Below are 23451 nucleotides of genomic sequence, written 5' to 3'. Positions count from 1 at the left end.
AACAAGACAAATCGGAAATACGCAGGGTGGATCCTAGACAAATTGGGCTGCAATGCTACAGATATAAGGTGAATTGTACGGCCAGCGCTCACCCCTAATGAATATAATGTACTGCAGGGAGAGAAAAGCTTTCAGCAAAGTGTATGGCGGGAGGGAGAGCCTCAGGGAGCAACTCATGGCATGGAATAAGGGTCTTGCCAGTACTCAGAAATGCTCTTATTTCCATGTGTGAAATGTTGAAGGACGTGAAATCCAAGGGCAGCACTCAGCTCTTGTAATAGTTACCAGATTATCCCCCAAGGTCGTCAAAGGCATGCAAATCATTCAGTCAAGGGTTTACACAATGTGGGCAAGTTAGATGTCCTGGTTTATTTCTGATGTTGGCCATTCAATCTAGACTAAGCCCACACAATTTGCAATTAGCATGTGGAGTGCACTACATTTTTGCACACCTCCCCAAGATGTCGAATTTCTGTCTCAGACTGCAGAAACGAGAGGGTGAAGCACTTGGCAGGCAACAATACATGCTCAATGGAAGCCTGCGCTAGACGAATACATTTTTATCTGCATGCTTAACTGTTCCTATTAATTTCCATAGGCCCTGAGGGCACTTAGCCTTCTCAGAATTCTGTCCAGATAGGAAACCACTGAACTAAATCATATGCAATATGCAAACAGTGGTACCTTGGGTTAAGAACTTAATTCGTTCCGGAGGTCTGTTCTTAACCTGAAACTGTTCTTAACCTGAGGTACCACTTTAGCTAATGAGGCCTCCCACTGCCGCTGCGTGATTTCTGTTCTCATCCTGAAGCAAAGTTCTTAACCTGAGGTACTATTTCTGGGTTAGCGGAGTCTGTAACCTGAAGCGTCTGTAACCTGAGGTACCATTGTATCCTGTTTCTAAAGCTCAGAAGACATCCTGTTGTCAGTGGCAGAGCCACGCTGCCGGTGACAGTGCGCTCCCCCTGCCCCCCTCTTCCTCCGCCAGTGCCTATTTTATTTTACTATATTGGGAAATGGAAACACAGGGCTAGGCTATTTTCCTGTTCCTCTACAACTTTTCTATCCATCTATACAGTGCTTTTTTTCTGGAGGGATGCAGGGGTATAAAGATAAAGATAAAGGGACCACCTGACCATTAGGTCCAGTCGTGACTGACTCTGGTGTTGTGTGCTCATCTCGCTTTATTGGTCGAGGGAGCCGGCGTACAGCTTCCGGGTCATGTGGCCAGCATGACCAAGCCGCTTTTGGCGAACCAGAGCAGCGCACAGAAATGCCGTTTACCTTCCCGCCGGAGCGGTACCTATTTATCTACTTGCACTTTGATGTGCTCTTGAACTGCTAGGTTGGCAGGAGCAGGGACTGAACAACGGGAGCTCACCCCGTTGCGGGGATTCGAACCACCAACCTTCTGATCGGCAAGTCCTAGGCTCTGTGGTTTAACCCACAGTGCCACCCCCGTCCCTATGCAGGGGTATGCATACCCCTAAACATTTTGTGAATCTAAGTTTGGCCTCATTGAGGGGCAGTATTTCAATATGAATAGGAGAATGAGAGTACCCCTAAACATTTTTTTAGAAAAAAAGCACTGCATCTTTAGAAAGCCTTACAACAGCAACACACATACTGGTTCTAGAGCCTTGGGGTGCGGGAAACAGCACAGAGCATTATTCACTGAAATTGTGGATAGCTACAGGCATGTGACCGAGTGTTTTGAAGACTTTTGTGTTACCAGATCAGTGGAATTGCAAGTTGCCCATGTTGGAGGGTAGTAAGTCCAGATAACGGAATGCCATTTTTGCTGGCATTTGTTCACTAATATTCAAAGGTGGTATGTGAAAAGCCAGTGTCAATAATGCTAAAAACAGGTATAACCGTACCTATTTTTGCCAGAGAAAATTCCCCTTCAATGTTGATTGAGCTGAATTGTAGCCAGTAATGTCCGCACAATTGTCAGTTGCAAATGCTGCTACACTATCGTAACGTAGCTGGCTTTTCCTAAGCTATATTCCCTCTTACTCATGCCTGTTTTTCTGTAGTTCTCTTTACTTTTGTTCTTGGCAGCTTGTTTGGTGGGTGCAGCGATGTATTCCATTTATTGCAAGAATTCAGCAAGTTGCAAATGGCCTTCATCAATAGCACCTTCTTTAATCGCAGACCATTTTCACTCTGCCATCCTCAACATCCAAGGAAAAGACCAAAGTAAGCAACTTTTATGCTGCAGTGCTTTCTGGCACAGGGCCATTCGTCCAGTTCAGAAGTTGGCTGAAGTCTTCAGTGCAGGCCTTTACTGTCTACAACTGGATGAGAATGTAGAATACTGAAAATCTCACACAAGTGGTACAATATCTGGACTTGTAAAGTTAGGCATTGGGTAAGCCTTTGTGACATGGGACAAGGGTGGCGCTGTGGGTTAAACCACAGAGCCTAGGGCTTGCCAATCAGAAGGTCAGCAGTTCGAATCCCCGCGACGGGGTGAGCTCCCATTGCTCGGTCCCTGCTCCTGCCAACCTAGCAGTTCGAAAGCACGTCAAAGTGCAAGTAGATAAATAGGTACCGCTCCAGCGGGAAGGTAAACGGCATTTCCGTGTGCTTCTCTGGTTCGCCAGAAGGGGCTTGGTCATGGTGGCCACTTGACCCGGAAGCTGTACGCCGGCTCCCTCGGCCAGTAAAGCGAGAAGAGCACCACAACCCCAGAGTTGTGCACGACTGGACCTAATGGTCAGGGGTCCCTTTACCTTTACCTTAAGCCTTTGTGATGGGAGTGGAGGTTGTTGCATCTGCCTGCCCCTCCTCAATAAGGGTATCCCATTAAAGGGATCCGTGTGTGTGTGTGTGTGTGTATTCTGTCCAAAGCCTGGTCATGGGCTAGGGCCATGCCACAACCCCATTGGGGTCCCTGGGGGTGCTCTGATTTGATGTATATCAAGCTTCCTCAACCTCGGCCCTCCAGATGTTTTTGGCCTATAACTCCCATGATCCCTAGCTAGCAGGACCAGTGGTCAGGGATGATGGGAGTCTCAAAACATCTGGAGGGCTGAGGCTGAGGAAGCCTGATGTATATCATAGGGCTCCCCCTACTGGTGGTTTACCCTTAGGAGACTCCCTGCAGACGGGCAGGAGTCAGGATATAGTCTGGTTTCACCCAGTACCTAAGCCAAACCGCTCACATCTGTAACCAATAAAGTTGTGGTCTATTTTTGCCCATTAACCTAAACCAGGGGTCAGAAAACTTTTTCAGCAGGGGGCTGGTCCACTGTCCCTCAGACCATGTGAAGGGCCAGACTATATTTTGGGGGGGAAATAATGAATGAATTCCTATGCCCCACAAATAAACCAAAGATGTATTTTAAATAAAAGGACACATTCTACTCATGTAAAAACACGCTGATTCCTGGACCGTCCACGGGCCGGATTTAGAAGGTGATTGGGCCGGATCCGGCCCCCGGGCCTTAGTTTGCCTACCCATGACCTAAACTATCCATGTCCTTGTGTGTTCATTATAAGAGGGAACTACAGGGCACGGGGCCTTGTCATGCAATAGGTGCTCCACACAATGTGACCCTGATTTTGCAGAGGTTACACCTTTACAGCACTTGGAAACGGCTAGAGATTAGGAACAAACCAAGTCCGGAAGAGCACTGTTCAAAGAGGAAGCTTTTTATAGCTCTTCCTACCTAGAAGGGTCCATTTGCCAGCCTCAGTCAGTGAGGCCAGCTCAGACACTGAGAACACTTTTGGGCCCACAGCAATTCTGTAATGCAGCCGTCACATATAACCACATGGGGCATCCACACTAATTGCGGGTCTGCCCCAGTGACCCTCAGCAAAGGTTGGGTGGCCATCTGTCTGGCGATTCTTTAGCTGTGATTTCTTTAGCTGTGACGGAACTAGATGGACATTGGGATAAGGTTACCAGGTTTTTTTCAATGAATCCAGGGACACTTTTCACCTTCAATGGATTTTGTATGGGGACTGATTTGTAAATACGAGGACTGTCCCCGGGAAACGGAGACGTCTGGTAACCTAACATTGGGATCCCTTCCAACTTAATTCTATGAATATCATGGTTCTCAGTCCTCTTATACCACCATGTAGCATCACATTATCACACCACTATTTGAATGTAAAAAGGTAAAGGTAACGCTGCCCGTCCGGGCCAGTCGTGCCCGACTCTAGGGTTGTGCGCCCATCTCACTTAAGAGGCCGGGGGCCAGCGCTGTCCGGAGACACTTCCGGGTCACATGGCCAGCGTGACGAAGCTGCTCTGACGAGCCAGCACCAGCGCAGCACACGGAATCGCCATTTACCTTCCCGCTATAAAGCGGTACCTATTTATCTACTTGCACTTAGGAGTGCTTTCAAACTGTTAGGTGGGCAAGAGCTGGGACCGAAGACGGGAGCTCACCCTGCCGCGGGGATTCGAACCGCCAACCATACGATCGGTAAGTCCTAGGCACTGAGGTTTTACCCACAGCGCCACCTGCGTCCCTATTATTTGAATGTACACAGGTGAAAACTGTCTCCATGCTCAAAGAAGAGAGAGAGTCGGAAACAGTCTATTCTTCTTTGCAGTCTTAGCAACGCTTTTTGTCGAAACATGATATTCAATGTCTCTAAATAAGCATAGCTACGCTGACGTCAAACAGTACAGCTGAGCATTGGCTTTGCTTCTACTCTGAATAATCATGGTGATTGAGAAGTCTTTCACATTGCCAAATTGAATTGTTCTGTTAAAAAGGTGTTTCAGAGGGATTAGGCAGTCCGCAATTTTCCTTTCTTTCTTTTTTAATTACAAATGAAAGGTCACATATAGAAGGTTACAATAAAAAACATCACAGCACTTTCCTTTAAAGTTAGCTGCTCTAATAGAAAAGAAAGTTCCCAAGGGCTGATTGCAGCTGGCCATTGATTCTGTAGGTTCGCCCTATATGTACTTAAAAACAGTCATGCAACAAGAATTGCCTGTTTTTCCATAGGTTAAATCCACAACCACTTCCTCTGAATAACTAATCTAACTGGAAAGACACAGAGCTAACCTGGAACAGATAACACTGCTTCCAAAAGCTACATATACCAGGTGAACCTTGTGTTCACTGCCCACCACTGGTAGTTACTATAACTCACAGAAGTGAGCTAAGCAAAATTCCAGATTATTTATTTATAATAAAAGAAATATCAGAATAAATGTAAGAAAATGAGTAAGAAAGGAGAGCTTGTATTGATTTCTTACACAGAAGCCCCGGGTCAAGCAACTTCCCAGAATTCAGACTAGAATATTTTGCCACTGGGGGAAAAATATTCCCTTTTTTGCCATGTGCATCTGTTAAATAATATACCGTATTTTTCGTTCTATAGGATGCACTTTTCCCCTTCCAGAAATTAAGGGGAAATGTGTATGCGTCCTATAGAGCGAATGCAGGCTGCGCGGCTAAGCCCAAAGCCAGAACAGGGAGACGGAGCGCTGTGGAGCACTCCGTCTCGCTGTTCTAGCTTGGGGATGGCTGCGCGCAAAGCCTCTGCAGGGCAGTGGAGTGCCTTCACTCCGCTGTCCTGCAGAGGCTAGAAGGGCTGTTCCCAAGCCAGAACAGTGAGACGGAGCGCTCCGTCTAGCTGTTCTAGCTTGGGGGTGGCTGTTTTAGAGGGGGAGAACAATAAAAAAAAATTCCCCTGTTTTCCCCCTCGTATGTTCTGGTGCATCCTATGGTCCGGTGCGTCCTATAGAGCGAAAAATACGGTAATGGCATCACTAGCAGTAAGAGACACAGCTACTAACTCTCTCTCTCCCTCACACAAACCATTTTATGAATTCTAAACAGAGCTGTCTTTCCCATTGGCCTTCCTGGCACGTTGCACTAGGGCGCCAGCCTCTCAGGGGTGCCCCAGTGAGTGGGGGAGCTGTGCAGCTTTGCTGGCAGCGTCTCCTTTCCCTGCACACCCGCCAGCTGCGCCCCGCCAACCATATGGCTGGCAGGCGTGCAGCTTCCTTCCCAAGCCTCCGCTGGAGAGCGATCCCTGCAGAGGCTTGAGAAAAGGTCAACAACTCTGGGAAACGGGGGGGTGGGGCGCCAGAGGGACGTTTGCACCATGGCGCCGGATATGCTTAAGACGGCCCTGATTCTAAAAAGGGTATTTGTGCCTTCGTGTTGACATGCAGTGCCACCAGAAAAAGGGGAGGTGCCCATCAAGTTTTGCTCCTAAGTTCAAAGAGCTGTGAGGCTTGAGCACTCATCTAGCTCCATAGTGGTACCTCGTGTTAAGAACTTAATTTGTTCCGGAGGTCCGTTCTTAACCTGAAACCATTCTTAACCTGAGGTAATACTTTAGCTAATGGGGCCTTCCGCTGCCGCCACGTGATTTCTGTTCTCATCCTGGAGCAAAGTTCTTAACCCAAGGTACTGTTTCTGGGTTAGCGGAGTCTGTAACCTGAAGCGTCTGTAGCCTGAAGCGTCTGTAACCCGAGGTACCACTGTATTTAAAAGGGGGTGCAAACTGTAGCATAGTTGTCCCTCTGGGACAAGACTATCTTCTTATGCATGATGTGGGGAACAGGCTGTTCAATTACTGGTAGTGGAATTGTAGGCAGTGCTAGGAGAGACAAAATATGGAGGCTTCTGATTGTTCAAAAAGGCAGATAGCTAATTTGTTCTGAATAAATATGTTATGCACTTCAAGATCAGATAACTCTAATCACTTGAGCATCATTACTGATTCAGTGAATCTATGTAGCCTTCCTGGCCCGGAAAAGTAGCAACCAAATCAATTGCCGGCTGTTTCGCTCAACATGTACTTCTAAACCTTGGACAAGTGGGGAAAGCCAAAAAACTGTGATACGAATTTTGATGTTGTTTGATTAACTCTAGAGATGGATCAGAAATTTGTATGCCATAGGTATGACCAAACGAATGTGTAGAAGCTCATTATGTCTAAGCCGAAGTTCATTGCTCTACTCTAAGTCAGCCTGTAAAATGGAAGTGCTGCTGTCTCTTCGTGAATGCTTTGCTAACACAGAAAGTGCTGGGTTTACCGGGAAGGTAAGAGAAACCATGCGGCTGTTCTAACCCCAGGAGGATGCTGGAATCAGGCTGCTACATATATTAGCCCTAACTATTTGAAATGAACAGTCAGTTCGCCTCCCTAATCCAACAGCCAGGGCTTTGGATTTTAAAAACAATAATCTATTTTTAAAAAACAAAAAACCTCATGAGGCATCTACTTGGCTGATGGAAAAAGGATTTTTTTCTCTCTCTCTTCCCTGTCAATACCCTCCTGCTGGCACATTAGAGGGGTGTCCCCCCCCCCCACGCTGCAAAGACGTCTCAGGAGTTTGCTCCCAAAGGGAGGGAGGGGAAGGGAGGGCATGTGATGGCCACTGGCCAAGAGAGGACCTTTGAGCAGGGGCGGCTTACCCATAGAGGCTAGTGGTGCGGGGCGCCAGGGTGCCAAGTTCTGGACGGCGCAAGGGAAGAGGCAGAGGCTGGACATGGCACCTCCTGGCATCAGCTCGCCACCCTCGCCCACCTCCGCCGTGCCGTGCCGAAGCAGCGCTGGGCCCAGAGTCTGCCATGGCCACCATGGCACGAAGCAGCCAGCTGGACCGGGAGGCACCACGTCCAGCCTCCGTCTCTTCCCCGCCGGAGGAGCCGCCCTTCAGCCGTTGCCCACCTCCTCCAGCCCCGCCGGCAGCTCCATCCTCCCTAAAAAACTGGGAAATGGGGGGGCACACTGGAAGGAGCTTTGCACCATGGCGCCAGATATGCTTAAGACAGCCCTGACTTCAAGCTATCCTTTGGGCATCCTTTGATGCACTTTGGTTTTCTACTAGTTGCTGGTCTGGTGGGGCTAAATAGGATACTTTTTCAGGGCAGAGATTCTTTGATTGTCCCTCCTTTGCCTACTCCACACTGCTGGATGAATTGGATTTGTGAGAAACTGCAATCAAATGTAACTATGCATGAGTGCTAGTTAATGCATGAAGGGGTTAAGGCCACAGAGTTGTGTTCCTAGACTCCGGTCACAGTGAAGCTGCTTCTCTTCCTTTCCTCACTCTCTCTTCAAAACATGTAACTAACAAGGAAGGACATGTCTCAGATGCATGTTTGGAACTTTCTTTCTGTATATTATACCGAAGAGTATTCTACGTGAGTAGATGCTGCATGGAATAGCACATGAATCAGACATTTGGATTTTGTAAGTAAAGCTTTTTTTGTGGTCTGTTTAAACTTACTTAACGGTGTGGTCTGTTCATTGATCAGTGGAAACAGCTGGTCCTGGCAAGTATTAACCACCCTCAACTCCAACTTGATAATTGCCACCTGCCCAGATTTTAACTTGTCTGAATTAATTGTAAGATGTATTTTAATTAACTGGTGTCTGTTTGTATGCATATTGTGTTGTTTTTATGATGTTAACCGCTCTGAGCCCGGCCTCAGCCGGGGAGGGCGGGATGCAAATAAATTATTGCTGTTGTTGTTGTTGTTGTTGTTGTTGTTGTTAATTGCCAGATGAGTTGAGAGAGGGGCAAGCACTTTAAGCGGACTAAACAGGATATGAAAAGGAGTCTAACAACCTATATTCCCACGCTGTACTACTGCTTAACTGTGGCTGTTGTAAACTCTGCTGGGGGCTGTCTCCCACTGGAGTGTCTTAAGCCCCATTTTTTTAATCCAAATGTTCAGTTGATTCTTTCGCCAATTACCCACACATGGGTTACGGGTCTCGTTTTTCCTCACATATCAAGGAGTGCCAGTTACTAAAATCATCACCTGCTCAGACTTTATGAATTTGGTTAAATTGGCTTGTAGTTCCTCTCCTTGTTATATTAATAAATACAACTTTTTACCCAGTGTGTCTTCTCTGTGGGTGTATGGACAATAGCTGATTGGTAGGATTATAGCTCTTTAAAGGGGACTCCTTATGTGTAACCACAACTGCTAACTTTGGTTGATGTGCAAAACATTCCTCCGCTGCGTTTATGTAACCAACTATTAAGAACTTATGGGACACGGGTGGCGCTAAGCCTAGGACTTGCCGATCAGAAGGTCAGCGGTTTGAACCCCCGCGACGGGGTGAGCTCCTGTTGCTCGGTCCCTGCTCCTGCCAACCTAGCAGTTCAAAAGCATGTCAAAGTGCAAGTAGATAAATAGGTACCGCTCCGGTGGGAAGGTAAATGGCATTTCCGTGTGCTTCTCTGGTTTGCCAGAAGTGGCTTAGTCATGCTGGCCACATGACCCGGAAGCTGTACGCTGGCTCCCTCAGCCAATAAAGCGAGATGAGCACCGTAACCCCAGAGTCGGCCACGACTGGACCTAATGGTCAGGGGTCCCTTTACCTTTTTATTATGAACTTGGAATGGTGAGTGTGCACCATGGCAACTGCAGATAGTGGTGCAAGTCCCATAACCTTCTATGGCTCAATCTCTGTAACAGCCTACATCCATAAAGCTACGTATCCTGCCCATTTCTGATGCCATTCATAAAGCTTTCCATACACACACTTGGTGGGCCTAGGGGAAAGTGCAAGTTTGGGTCAATTGCCATTTTCCTCTTAGAAACCTAAGTGGTACATTTCACCTTATGGCCATGTGCTAATGATATCTTAGTAATCTTGCTTTTCATAATTTCTGTTTTCCCCGCAGAAAATTATTAGGAGTTTCTAATAGTTTATAGTAATTGGCCATAAAAAGCTTTAAATGTCATCTCCAATGTTTGGCATTTTGTGCACTGAATGCTTTACTACCACAGTTCAATCCAGATCATGACTGAAATGGCAGAACTCAGAGGGAAGCAACATTATCTGCCTACCACGAGAAAATAGCCCCTAACCAGCAAATAGCCCCTAACCTGTGACAGACAAATAAAGCTTAACAGCCACCACTTCACAGACAAATCTGTTCTCTGAAAAACCAAAATGCAAAATTTGCTATCACAGTTAAGGATATTAGAGGCAAAAAAAATTTTCTATTCCACTTGCACTGTTTCCATTCCACTGCAGTTGGTCTTCACTAACCACTATGGCAAAATTACGTAAGTTAATGTCATTTGCAAATTGTGTTCCCTTTATGTCATTCCACCCTATTCATTTCAGTGTAAAGGAAACACAGTGGAATTGCTGGGGATGCAGCCAGTTACATATCACTTGCAGTCTGAAAGCAACAAAAGGTCATGTCAGCTGGGCAGCCCAGGACCTTCAGAGAGGTCACTTTGGTCTGCTAATGCAGCAAAAACAATGTGGGAGGCAGCAGTTACGAGTTACTGATCTCTGCATCCACAATAGGCACTGTGATTCTCCAGTTGTTTGACTTCGCCACCAGAGGCGCACTCCATTGTCTTTCAAGACTGATGGGTGCTAACAACAATGGCAGGTGTATCTTCCCTGCAAGCCCATCAGTTCTACAGTACACCCAATTCCCCTCTTTATTCTGGTGATCCCCCCATTGTATGATGGAGAGTGGGATTGTGTGGCTGGCTATTATGATCTCTGGCAGGCGAGCAGCCTGATAAAGCAGCAAAGACCCTCCATCAGTTTTATACAAGTTTATTTAAAAGAAAAACACATTCAGAGCATGACAATCTGCCTGCTCTCATTAATCTATTTTTTTAAAAATATGATATTTATTAAAAAAAATTAAAGGTACAAAAAGAAAAAAGAAAAAAACATCATTTTAAACAAAAAAAAGATAGAATACAAAAAAGAAAAAATAAAAATAAAAAAGAAAGCTGCTCTCATTAATCTAGTTGCTCAGTCTGACTCATCATTCCTCCCCAAGCAGGAAGAACACCTTTCATCTCCTTCCCTTCCGTTGCTCTCAGAGCCTCTCTAATCTCCTAGTTTTAGGACTGTGGGGCTGAGCTACCTCTTCCTCAGAAGACTCAGCCTCTGACACCATCTTATCTGCTGGTTGCCTGGCAATGCCTTGGCCAACATCCAACTCTTCCTCCCCTTGGGAACTAACTGCTTCTTCCCTGGAAAGGAGGGGCCCTGGGCTGTTCTCTCTAAAATCAGACAGACAGCTCTCATCTCCAGAGTCAGCCTCTTCCTCACTCAGCTCAATTTTCGAGGCTGACTCTCCTGGTGTGCAGGGGGGGGGGGGCACATTACTGACACTGGCCCCACTTCCTCCATGCACTGGAAGACAAAGGCCTGAACTCAGCATGACCAGGGTTCTAAATTGCACATTTAGTTCGCATGAGTACAGTAGCTTTTCCCCTGCAAATACTCATCCCCCAGTGCATGGAGGGTCTGGCCACAGAGGTGTGATGGATGGTAGCAAAGTCAGGCAAGGAGGAGTTATGTTTATGCTCACCAGGCCTGGCTCAGCCATGAGGTGGGGTGGTGGAGACCCCCATGGGAGCCCTGCCCACCCATGCACGTCCGCCACCAGCAGAGAAGCGGTGCAGGCTTTGGCACTGATTTCCAGCAAGATCTCATGAGATCTCACTGAAATCTCATAAGATCTTACAGAGTGAGGGGAACTGAACACCAAATAGCACTGCTTTGTGGAAGAGAGACTTCAACTGTCAACAGAAGAGTCCTCTTCAGCGTATCTTCAAAACAGTTTTGTGATTGGAGAACACATTGATGAAAGCCTTTGTAACATAACAAATCCCTGCTCCATTGACAATACCTGCTGGACTCTTTTAGCCTCTCTCAAAGTAACTTCAACAACTTCTATTTAAAGCTCACAATAACAAGATTTTACATGCCACTTTTAGCCAATATAATCAAATGAAAAGCCATCGTTTAACTCACTTGACAAAATACACTGTTACCTCTGACACATCAAACCCTCAATTTATCAAAGATTTTCTTTCTTTCTCTTGGGTTGATATGAAATATGCCACATGCAATTCAAATGGAGCATTTTTAAACATAATTGCAGCCTTTGTCAAGCCTAAAAGCATATCATCATTGCAGCGTTGTCAAATGATTTTTACCACACTACACTGCTTAAGTGCAGGCTTCCCAATCAATGGATACGTACACGTTACTGGCTCAAAAGGCAGCGAGGTTGTTTCATCTCCCTTGTGCCTCACGTTGTATTTGCACGTTGCTGTACACATCAGAGAGGGGACAGAGCAGTCTTCCCCCAATGCACATTAACAGTTTAGTTTCCCCATGCCTGCAGACTCCTCAAGCTGCCATCTGGGAGTGTGCAACACCTCAACTTCTCTGCAAAGTGAATGTGGCTTATTTTTTTCAAATTGGACGAAAGCTCGTTTGAGGGAAAACGCATCAATCAGCAGTGTAATGACGGAGTAGATATAGATTGTGACTAACACCATGTGTAAGGTAAAGGACCCCTGACTATTAAATCCAGTGACCTACTCTGGGGTTGCGGCACTCATCTCGCTTTATTGGCCGAGGGAGCCGGCGTACAGCTTCCGGGTCATGTGGCCAGCATGACTAAGCCGCTTCTGGCGAACCAGAGCAGCACACGGAAACGCTGTTTACCTTCCCACTGGAGCGGTACCTACCATATTTTTTGCACCATAACACTCACTTTTTTTTCCTCCTAGAAAGTAAGGGGAAATGTCTGTGCGTGTTATGGAGCGAATGCCTACGGGTGGCGGGGGGGATCTGCTGCAGTCGTGAGCAGAGGATGCATGGTTCCCCTTCCTTCCCTCCTCCGTGGCTCGCTTTGAAACAGCAAAGCAGAAGAAGAGCCACTGAGTGTGTAGGAGAGAGGGACAGAGAGCCTGCTTCTTTAAAGTAGGCTCCTGTAAGCGGCTCCTGTCCGGTTGGTTCCTTTAAAGCAAGCAGGCTCTCTGTCCCTCTCTCCTCCCCACTCAGCTCGCTACATAGCAGCAAAGTTTTTCAGCTCGCTAAGCCGGGGATGAGCAGGGAGGAGGGAGAAAGCGTGTTCTCCTTCATGGAGAGCACGTGTTGCGGTGGGGGCCGCCAGGACACTCCAAAGTTGGGGGCGGGCTAATTGATCGTTGGCCACTAATGCGATTGGGGCTTCCCTTGTTGTTGGGAAGAAGTTAATGTTGCCATTTATTGATTGACAGCCAGAAATACTAAAACTCCTTGCACGAGGCTAGGGCTTCCTCTTTTCGCCCGTGCAGCGGATTGCCCATCCCTCCCTCCCTAGAATAGGGTTGTTTGCTTTGACCTTGCTATGCCTGTCATGGGGTCGTCTGCTTTGGAGCGGGGGCCTGGTAGGAATTTTGTCCATCTGGCTGATTGGCTGGGGCCATTTGGTTTTTGCCTACTGCGTAGCAAATCGTCACAACTTGTAAGGTTGTGGTTAGGCATTGGTTTATGGTTTGGTTGGTTGAGGGGCATGGATTGGCTGTGCCTGCCCCTCTAATGCTGCTGCTGCAAGAGATTCCGTTAAAGGAATTGGGGGCTAACTATTGCTTGTCCACTCTGTCAAGGGGGCTCGGGCCATAGCAATGAGCTCCTGGTTGCATTTGGGGTGAGGGCAGGTTCCCTGCTCCGCGTAACCCCCAAGTGTATTCCCCCATTCTGACTTTCGCATCGTGCGGAATGTCAGTCTGTCCCCCATGGTGGGGGCAGATAGTCGTAACCAATGCCTATGCAACCACTCACAAATTTGTATTTTAATAAAGTTGTGGCCAAAAGTATGCCAAAAATCTTAAACAAAAATTTCTGTGTGATGTGTGAGTTATTGGGGTGGACCTGGGGACCTCGACACGCAAAAGCAGAGCCTGCTTGCTTTAAAGGAGCAAAGCGGGAGAGGAGAGGAGCCTTCTCCTCTTATACCCCTCTTCTTCATTATTAGCAGCATCCTTCTCCAAAAACCCCACGCGTGCTCCTTGTCCCTTGAGTGCTTTTCCTTCCCTCCCCACTTAAAACGTGGTTACAAAGCACGGGTCCACATGGATCCTCAGGATTTTTGCACTGGGTCACCCCAAGTTCACCATCAGATCACATAGCATGTCCATGGCTACATCTTGCACGAAAAAAATCATGCACCCACTGTTGCCTGGGGCCACAGTGATGCAAAAACGTGCTTACAAAGCATAGATCCACATGGATCCTCAGGATTTTTGCATTGGGCTACTCCAAACTCACTGTCAGATCACATGTCTGTGGCCACAGCATGAACCACAAAAATCATACATCCACTGTTTCGTTTTGAATATTTTTTTTCTTGTTTTCCTCCTCTAAAAACTACGTGTGTGTTATGGTCTGGTGCGTGTTATAGAGCGAGAAATACGGTATTTATCTACTTGCACTTTGACATGTTTCAAACTGCTAGGTTGGCAGGAGCAGGGACCGAGCAATGGGAGCTCACCCCGTTGTGGAGATTCAAACCGCCGACCTTCTGATCAGCAAGTCCTAGGCTCTGCAGTTTAACCCACAGCGCCACCCACATCCCTAACACCATGTGTACCCAGCTTCAAATGCTAGTGGCAAGAGCACACTGGAGCCAGAGTAAATGGTAATGTGCTGGGAAATACTGTGCACAGTTCTGTGTTAGAATTCATGCTCCATTATTACAGTCATGGGATTGTTGTCTATCGCATGACAGTATATATTTTGACTCCACTGAGCGGGAAGTGACGGAGACAGGATGTTTGTGTTACTATGTTCCGTGAAGTGGGACTATTGTCCTTTGTTCTTTTTCTCTTTGCTGTCTGATGCTAGAGAGAGAAGGAGCCATGTTGCAGTGCTCCGTGTGTGTTTATATGTAAATAAAGTAGATTAGCCAAAATGCTGAGTTGCTGAGGTCTGTTACGCAAGCTGCAAAGACTCTGCGGATCCCTAAGTGTGCCGATGTCTGTAGGCATTTGTCGCTGTGATGTTCGGGCAGAAGAAAGCTTTTGAAGCTCCTGAACGAAAGACCAGGAGGGAGAGAACATGCCAGTAAGGCATGTGTCTCTGCCAGTGTCCTACTCGAGTGTAGGACGAGCTCCTGACATTCTGGACATACCGTAATTCAGGCGACAGATCACAGATCAATGGAAGAGCATGTGCTTTGCTTTGATAAGAGTCCCAGCATCTCCAATTTAAAACGGATCAAATAATGAGAAAGACTCTGGAGAGCTGCTGCCAGTCAGATCAAACAATACTGTGCTAGATGGGGGGAAGGGCTGGTGAAGTTGGCTGGTTGGTTGGTTGGTTTCAGATACACCCCGCTTTGCATTTAAAAGTCCAAGGTGGTTAACCGTTCAAATAAAAGTCAAGGTCTTTGGGGAACTCTCTGGCTCGCCGCTGTTGGAAACAAGATGCTCAACCAGGTGAATCCTTGGCCTGTTTCATCAAGTCTCCTTCCAAGTTTCCATAACTGCAGGCATGGAGTTTGGTTTGTTTTATTTTCAGTGCTATAATAGTTTGCACGGTTTTGCTCATGTCCTAATGCAGCTATAGCCATCCCAATAAATGTAATGCGATGTGCTGAAATCAGGAGGTAATTTCAGGGTAGAGTCTGAAATAGCTTGGCTCCGGTATCGTAAACGCAAAGAGATATTTAACTTCTGCAATGTGTTTAAGAATGCAGGATGTTAGTGTACATCCCCCTAGGAAAAGGGAAATTATCTAATAAAATAATGCAGACAGGCTATTGTTGACAATGATTCATCGACAGCTTGATTTATAATTCAGTTTTCAGGCAATTTGTCAGATTAATATTAAAAAGAATAATACATTTCCTTACTTTTCTAATGCGCTTTGGGCTATTCGTTGCTTCTCCTTTTTTTCCCGTTCTTTGTGCTTCTTAACCCGAATCTCCCACATTCCTCTGATGGCCGCAAAGTCTAATACGATCACCTGATGCCCCATGTTGCTGACATTAAGATTCTCCTGCAGTAACAATTTTATTAACATGGCGTCATTATAAGGAAAAAGAAGCCGATGACTTAAAGTAAAGAAAAGCTGATAATATAGTTAGGCATAGGCACACAACCCTTTCAGTCCTCATTTCAGATGAGGACATGACAATCAAACCAAAACAGAAAATTATTAGAGTTAGTATTTGCAATAGTTTTAATAATCCATATTCCTCTCTGTATTCATCACCTTCAATCAGGGCCATCTTTAGCATATGTGCTGCCAGGGTGCAAAGATCTGCCCAGTGCCCCCAAATTTAGTTTAGCCACCCCCAGATTTTTTTTGGGGGGGGAGAACTCAAGGTTGTTGAGCTTTTTGTGGGAAGGAAAATCGCTCACCTGTAACGACAACGCAGCAAAAAATAACTGCTTTTATTTCCTGACTTGTCAGAAATATTTGATGCTATGGAGTAACAGAGCGACGGAGGAGAGGGGCTCCATTGCTTTTCACTGCCACTGATCAGGAGGGACCAGTATACAGTAGGTATACATTTGCCACCCCTCATAATACATTTGGCACCCCCCGTAAACGGTGCCTGGGTGCACCGCACCCCTTGCACTCCCGGGTAAAGACAGCCCTGCCCTCAGTACTGTTTCCATCCTGCCGCAGTGTGGTTTCCACCAAATAATATGTTATTCATCTCTCTGTCCACTATTTAACATGCGTTACGTAATTTATGAAACTTGTTACATAACCTACATTCATTTCAACGTAAAGGAAATCCCTTTTGAACTCTTTTGTGCCACAGAATCTCTCCCTATGGAATTCTACTCAGCTTTCATCTGGGATTTTTGAAGCCGACTTTCTTAAAATCCATCGAACACATCCAGCTATGTCTTTAGAACTTTTTTCTGCAACTCTTTGACGGGACATAGAGAGTGACCTGTCACAGATTAACACTCTTTCCACTGAGCACCATTTTATAACAGTTAATTTTTGTAACTGAACATTAATTAGCAGTAAAGCACTTTTCTGACTACAATTTTAAAAATTAGTGGGCCCCCCTGTATATATACTGTATGCAGTGGTACCTTGGTTCTCCAACGCCTTGGGACTCAAGCGACTTGGAACCCAAACACTGCAACACTGGAAGCTGAACATGTTCCGTTTTGAGTGTTACGCTTCCAATTTGAGTGCCACACTTCCGTTTTGAGTGTTACACTGAGGTCTGCCTGTTTTTGCTATTTATTTTATGTTTTTGCGGCTTTTTTGTTTTTGTGACAGTGTGGAACTCAGTTCAGCTACTGATTGATTGTGTGACTGTTTATTGCTTTCATTTTATGGATCAGTGGTCTTGTTGGATAGTAAAATTCATGTTAAACTGCTGTTTCAGGGGTTGTTTTTAAAAGTCTGGAACGGATTCATCCATTTTGCGTTACTTTCTATGGGAAAGTGAGCCTTGGTTTTGGAATGCTTTGGTTTTGGAACGCTTTGGTTTTGGAACGCTTTGGTTTTGGAATGGACTTCCAGAATGGATTAAGTTTGAGAACCAAGGTACCACTGTATAATGAAAATAGGAGGGGCTGTAGCTCAGTGGCAGAGCATCTGATTTGCATCCAGATGATTCCAGGTTCGATTCCCAGCATCCTCAGGTAGGGCCAGGAGAGAACACTGCCTGAAATTCTGAAGAGCTCATGCCACTCCATGTAGACTGTCCTGAGCTGGATAGACGAATCATCTGCCTCAAAATAAGGCAGCTTCCTATATTATTATGGGTATGGTCAATGCCTGGGCAGGTGGCCTTCTGGAAACCACATGCATAAAGGTAAAGGGGACCCCTGACCATTAGGTGGCCATTAGGTGGCCAACTCTGGGGTTGCGGCGCTCATCTCGCTTTCTTGGCCGAGGGAGCCGGCACACAGCTTCCGAGTCATGTGGCCAGCATGACTAAGCCGCTTCTGGCGAACCAGAGCAGCACACGGAAACGCTGTTTACCTTCCCACCGGAGTGGTACCTATTTATCTACTTGCACTTTGACATGCTTTCGAACTGCTAAGTTGGCAGGAGCAGGGACCGAGCAATGGGAGCTCACCCCGTCACGGGGATTCGAACCGCTGACCTTCTAATCGACAAGTCCTAGGCTCTGTGGTTTAACCCACAGCGCCACCCGCATCCCTAACCATATGCATGCCCACACATAAATAGAAGGCAAGCTAGCACAGGAAGGGCTATGACTACCATACTCTATCCTGCAAGGGACATTTTAGAGCAGTTTCCCCCAATCTTGTGCTCTCCAGGTGTTTAGAATCGCAACTCCCATCAGCACTAAGCAGCATGGCCAGTGGTCAGGGATGATGGGAGTTGTAGTCCAAAAGTATAGAGGGCATGAGATTGGGGGAAGCTAGTGGGCATTCTTCACGAGAAACTCAAGGGCACTCCCATAATGAAGACTAATTCTCATGTCACTTTTGTATGATACGCTCCTACTGCATGGGAAAGGGCAGGTATAAATCCCGAATGTGTACACCGACCTCCTCCAGTTACAAGCCTTCCATTTTGTTATCTACCACCCGTGCTTCCACCTTCTGACTCATGTACGATTTATCACCCGCATCATCTCCCATAAATACCCAGCTCCGTGCTGGCAAAGGAAGCGCTCCTATTACGTATATGTGAATAAGGCATATTTGGATAAATCCTCCTTGCCTAGCTGCTCACGCTATGGGGAAAACTGTCAGAAAGCAGCTGCTGATTTATGATGCCTCCTCTCTCAGATGAGCTTTTGCCACACACAGCTCACAGGATTCGGGTGGAAGGGCATTTAGCTGCAGTTTCTGCACGACTCTATGCTATATCTGTCGCTGGCGAAGCCCATCTTTCCTGAAGGCCGCCTGTTTTTGAATTATTTTTGAGGTCACAGGCCACCTTTCTTAGATCATACATCATTGTTGTTTCACTCAGCTTTATGATCTGTTACTCAGAGAGATCATGAAAGTTGGTCTCTTTGGCAGTACACTATAAAAAGAAGAGGGTCTTGGCCAGAGAAGGAAGAGTCCAATATTGGGGAGAGGGGAACTGATGACTAATTTACAACGGTATCGCCTGTGACAAGCTCCTCATGTTGGAGTCTATAGTAGCTGTAGCAGGTAATCCTAGCTTTAGCAATACCTATTTACACATGGAGAATTTACTGGGCCTGAATCAATATGCTTGGGTTTAACAGATTGAGCTAGAATCATGCCAGTGCCTCTCCAATGGCTACCTCAGATTTACAAAAGGAATGAGTCAATGCATCAGCCATAACTCAGGGCTGCTGCAAAATCCCTTTCTGCTTTCCAGAGCATTTTCAAAGCAGCTGCTACCATCTGCACAATGGCTAGATCTGAAGCTGCTTTTTTTATTATTCAACAGTCACTGCGTGCCACATTAGTGTTACTTATATTTCCAACATTATTCACAGTTTCAGGCTTCAGAAATGGAATTTTTATTATTTGCACGTCTCATCGGTCCTGGTTTCCTGGTTTGGTTTATGTATTTGTTTTGCGGAAACCAATACAATTTACATATTTCCCCTCCATTTATTTTACTTTTACAAGGAAGCCTGCAGACCCAGTTCTGCCAGAAATGTTAGGTGTGCTGAGGTTCGACTGAAACTAATGTGCACAGATAACACATTCTCAAGATGAATCTTCTGTTGAAATGTAGTTTTCACAAACTGTATGTCATCACAGCACTAATTAACTAAAAGCTCGTCTAGGCTTCCTTTTGTGTTGTGTTTCAAGGCACAGGTCCACACATTAAAGCTCTGTGTCTGAGCTCTTCCCTCCTATCCCGGCACTTTTCCCATGAAAACTCACTCTGTGCCTTAGAAAATGTTATGTACTGAAGTTCTCACCCTGGACCAGCAGGGGGATACTGTAGATAGTTATGCAAATGAAGGATCGAAAGTGACATTCAGTGATTGGATAGTTTTAGGAAATTATTACAGTTACGTTGTACTGGAGCTCTTCATAAGCAGGCTGACTGAACCCTTTAGTTCAGTTCTGTTCTGGCCTCTGAATAAACAAGAGCTGTTTGAAGAATCACTGTGTCGTCTGATATGTTCACCCACAACTTAACAGAAAACATAGATTTGATAGGTCTCTAAGTATCATGCTTCAGCTATTCCCACAACATTCCTCTGAAGTGTTCCCTTCTTCCTCCACCTAGAGCTGCCATACGTCCAGATTTTCCTGAACATTACTCAGATTTCAAAGGCGGAATTGACGTCCAAAGGGGGATTTCTCAAAGGTGGCGCTTAGGCAAGTCAATTGAAAAATAGCCTTTTTGTAAAATTGGGGGGGGGGGGTTCCTTAAAAAAAGCTCAACAATATCGAGGTCTTTTTGAAATATGGCCACCCTACCTGCATGTGGCTTCCCAGAAAAGTTTAAGTCTGCTCTCAGTGCCAGCCTGAAGCACAGCAACAAATGCCACCAACATGGTTTGACATGAGGTGCATAACAGTCACAGACCTGTGTCTCACGTGAATATATCTGATTTGTTGGTTGCCGCTGCGATGCAATCATGGCTCCCTGTCATAGTGGCAATGTATGCAAGTAGTAGGCACATGGGTTGTGTCACTTACACACTTTACAGGGGTACCTTGGTTCTCAAACTTAATCTGTTCCGGAAGTCCATTCCAAAACCAAGGCGCGCTTTCCCATAGAAAGTAATGCAAAATGGATTAATCCGTTCCAGACTTTTAAAAATATACCAAAAACAGCAATTTAACATGAATTTTACTATCTAACGAGTCCATTGATTCATAAAATGAAAGCAATAATCAATGTACCATACTATAAAATAAATGAGACAGTATTGTAGATGATAAAAATCAAAATTATTATTTTTTTCTTACCTGAAACTGATGGTGGTCATTGTTTGTATGGGGGGCTTTTTATCCGTTTCCGCAATCACACAATCAATCAATCAGTAGCCGAACTGGGTTCGTCACAAAACTGGGTTCGACACAGTCACAAAAACAAATTAACCGAAAAAGCCTCAAAAACAAAAATGCAAAATAAATAGTAAAAACAAAGGCCCCAAATACAGTGGTAACTTGGTTCTCAAACTTAATCTGTTCCAGAAGTCCGTTTGACTTCCGAAATGTTCGAAAACCAAGGCGAGGCTTCTGATTGGTGCAGGTGCCCTGGAAACAATAGCCGACAGTTGCATCAGACGTTCAGCTTCTGAAAAACGATTGAAACGTTTTCGGTGTTTGGGAAGCAAAGCGTTTGAGAACCAAGGTACCACTTACAAATTTGCACCAAATCTCCATTGGGTAGGATTGCCACATTTGTTCTGGCAAAATACAGGGTGAGGCAGTTGAGGGCGATTTTTTTCTTCTTCATCTGGTGCTGAAGTGACTTCAAAGCAATCCATTACAATCTATTGTGGCCCAACAGGAAGGCCCCTTGGGAATTTGTTATACACACACATGTGCGCGCACAAACACATGAATTTGTAAATCTATCTCTGCTTGGCTACCCAGAGCTTAAATGGATTACCTTTCACACACCCTTTAAAACACATGCATTTGGACAGGATCCTTAACTTGGCAGAGGGAGAGAGAGGGAGAGAGAGGGGGAGAGAGAGAGAGAGAGAGAGAGAGAGAGAGAGAGAGGGAGAGAGAGAGAGAGAGAGAGAGAGAGAGAGAGAGAAGACCTGAAATATAGGACAAATCTGTATCAATACAGGACGTAGCATTTTGCATTGAAATACAGGATTGAAATCCTGTATTATATAGGACATGTGGCAACCCTACACATTGGGACCACTGGTTCTGGCAAGGACGGTAGTGACATCCTCTGGGATATACAGTGGTACCTCGGGTTACATACACTTCAGGTTACATACGCTTCAGGTTACAGACTCTGCTAACCCAGAAATAGTGCTTCAGGTTAAAAACTTTGCTTCAGGATATGAACAGAAATTGTGCAGCAGCAGCGCGGCGGCAGCAGGAGGCCCCATTAGCTAAAGTGGTGCTTCAGGTTAAGAAAAGTTTCAGGGTAAGTACGGACCTCCAGAACGAATTAAGTACTTAACCCGAGGTACCACTGTAGGTCATGGTTGCAACTTGACAGGGTTCTAATGGAGGGAGGCCCCTCGCCATTGTGTGAGTTTGTCTCTTTTCCCGCTATTTTAGCTGTAGCAGCCATTTTGTGTTATGCCAGGCCCCCAAAGCAGCCAATCTTTCATTTGCACCCAGGACACTTTCACAAAATTCCAGATGTGCCCACTGGTCCCAAAAGATGAGCAACACATCACCTGTGGAAAGTTGTCATTTTCCTCATACACACAGTAGACTGGGCTAGACTTTTGTAATAAGGTGCCGTACGCAAGACTAAAATTTGGTTCCTGCAAATGAATCTTCTCAATTACGGACAGTTTCAATTTTGCGCCCCCTCATCTCGGTGCCCTCTGCAAGGGAATCGCCTGCAGCACCCTAAATCCAGAAGGGTTAGTATTCTATAACTCATCAAAGGAAATTATCTTATCGAGAATGTTCTCTTTTATTGCTGTATTCTTTGCCCACAAAGTCTAAGCTCCTCTTGGGATGTTCATTAATTACGTCTTTAATTATGGATTAAGTAGTAGTCAATTGAAAGTACTTTTTGTACTTCCCCTGCTCTCATAGCACTAATGTGTTTCCCATTGAACTTGATGGATGCTACTGTAGCTACACGCAGAGAGGGACTTATTGCAGATGTATTCCCCTTTCTCTTCACTGAGATGCCCAAACCATTCCGCAGACAGATTCCTCCTTCTGTCATGTGGCTGAAGCTCCTTCCTTCCTTGCTGACTTTACTTCATCTTTCTCATCTTTATTTTATTGCCAAAATATCAGTGTTTCATGAATAATTATAATTACAATGAATGGTTTGATAGCAGCTTAGGAGCATCTAAGGCTGTCATATGCTGCGTCAGCCCATTGGCCTCTCTCATTCGCTGAGTCTCCAACGACTGGCAACAGCTCTCCAAGGTTTCAGACAAGGTTCTCTCCCAGCCATACCAGAACCAGAGGGTGTCTGCAGGCAAACATATGCTCTGTCACTGAGCTCCAGTCCTTCCCCACTAGGCCTGGTCTTCACTCAAATAACAGGAGTGAGGAGCCAGGCCAGAGTCCATACCATTCAATTTTTTCGGATCCGAAACTGTAACAATAACCTCTTAATTCGGGGATCAGGGGCTACCATGTTACTCATTTTTTCCTGTTTAATAGACGAAGGTTGCATATCATTAGCACCTGCAAACAGGCAGAAAACAAGAAATGAAGTATGGGTGTAGCCCGGGGGGGCAGGGAGGGGCAGCTGCCCCCTAAATCAATAAAAATCAATAAAAATACATAGCAAACTGAGGTTCTGCCTCCCCCAACAAAAGGCCTGTCCCCCTAACAAAAATCTTGGCTATGCCCATGCTGAAGCCTCTCATTGCTGGAAAAAAGCTTCACCTGTTGATATTCCACCTATTTTCATGGGCTTGCCGATCAGAAGGTCAGCGGTTCAAAAACCTGCGACTAGGTGAGCTCCCGATGGCTCTCTCCCAGCTCCTGCCAACCTAGCAGTTTGGAAGCACACCAGTGCAAGTAGATAAATAGGTACCGCTCCGGCGGGAAGGTAAATGGTATTTCTGAAACTGTGGAAAAGTAAATTTGAAATTTACAGATTGCATAT

At 45.8% G+C, this 23451-nt stretch overlaps 2 protein-coding genes and 1 long non-coding RNA gene across 5 annotated transcripts in view; 1 reads left to right on the top strand and 2 right to left on the bottom strand.

Moving 5' to 3' along the window:
* LOC310826833 overlaps positions 1-23451 on the bottom strand; it is a 338675-nt gene that overhangs the window by 132308 nt on the left and 182916 nt on the right. The window lies entirely within an intron of this gene.
* The window catches only part of LOC310826808 (cryptic protein-like), a 189445-nt gene that overhangs the window by 114618 nt on the left and 51376 nt on the right, over positions 1-23451 (top strand). Inside the window, exon 1 of one of the 2 annotated variants that reach the window (XR_014555984.1) lies at positions 1260-1299. The exons of the other annotated variant lie outside the window; for it this stretch is intronic. The gene's annotated coding sequence lies outside the window, so the exon portion shown is untranslated. Of the gene's footprint in view, positions 1-1259; positions 1300-23451 lie in introns of those variants that run through there. 2 annotated transcript variants of the gene reach the window in all.
* The window catches only part of LRRC2 (leucine rich repeat containing 2), a 79453-nt gene that overhangs the window by 53364 nt on the left and 2638 nt on the right, over positions 1-23451 (bottom strand). For both annotated transcript variants that reach the window (XM_083702113.1, XM_083702112.1), the window contains exon 2: positions 15626-15771. In XM_083702113.1, the coding sequence (XP_083558239.1) occupies positions 15626-15750 (125 nt within the window). In that variant the 5' untranslated portion in view covers positions 15751-15771. The remainder of the gene's footprint in view (positions 1-15625; positions 15772-23451) is intronic.

The sequence above is a fragment of the Podarcis gaigeae genome (assembly GCF_964106915.1).
Source record: "Podarcis gaigeae genome assembly, chromosome: 11".
Classification (NCBI taxonomy): domain Eukaryota; kingdom Metazoa; phylum Chordata; class Lepidosauria; order Squamata; family Lacertidae; genus Podarcis; species Podarcis gaigeae.
This window is presented reverse-complemented; position numbering and strand designations above follow the sequence as displayed.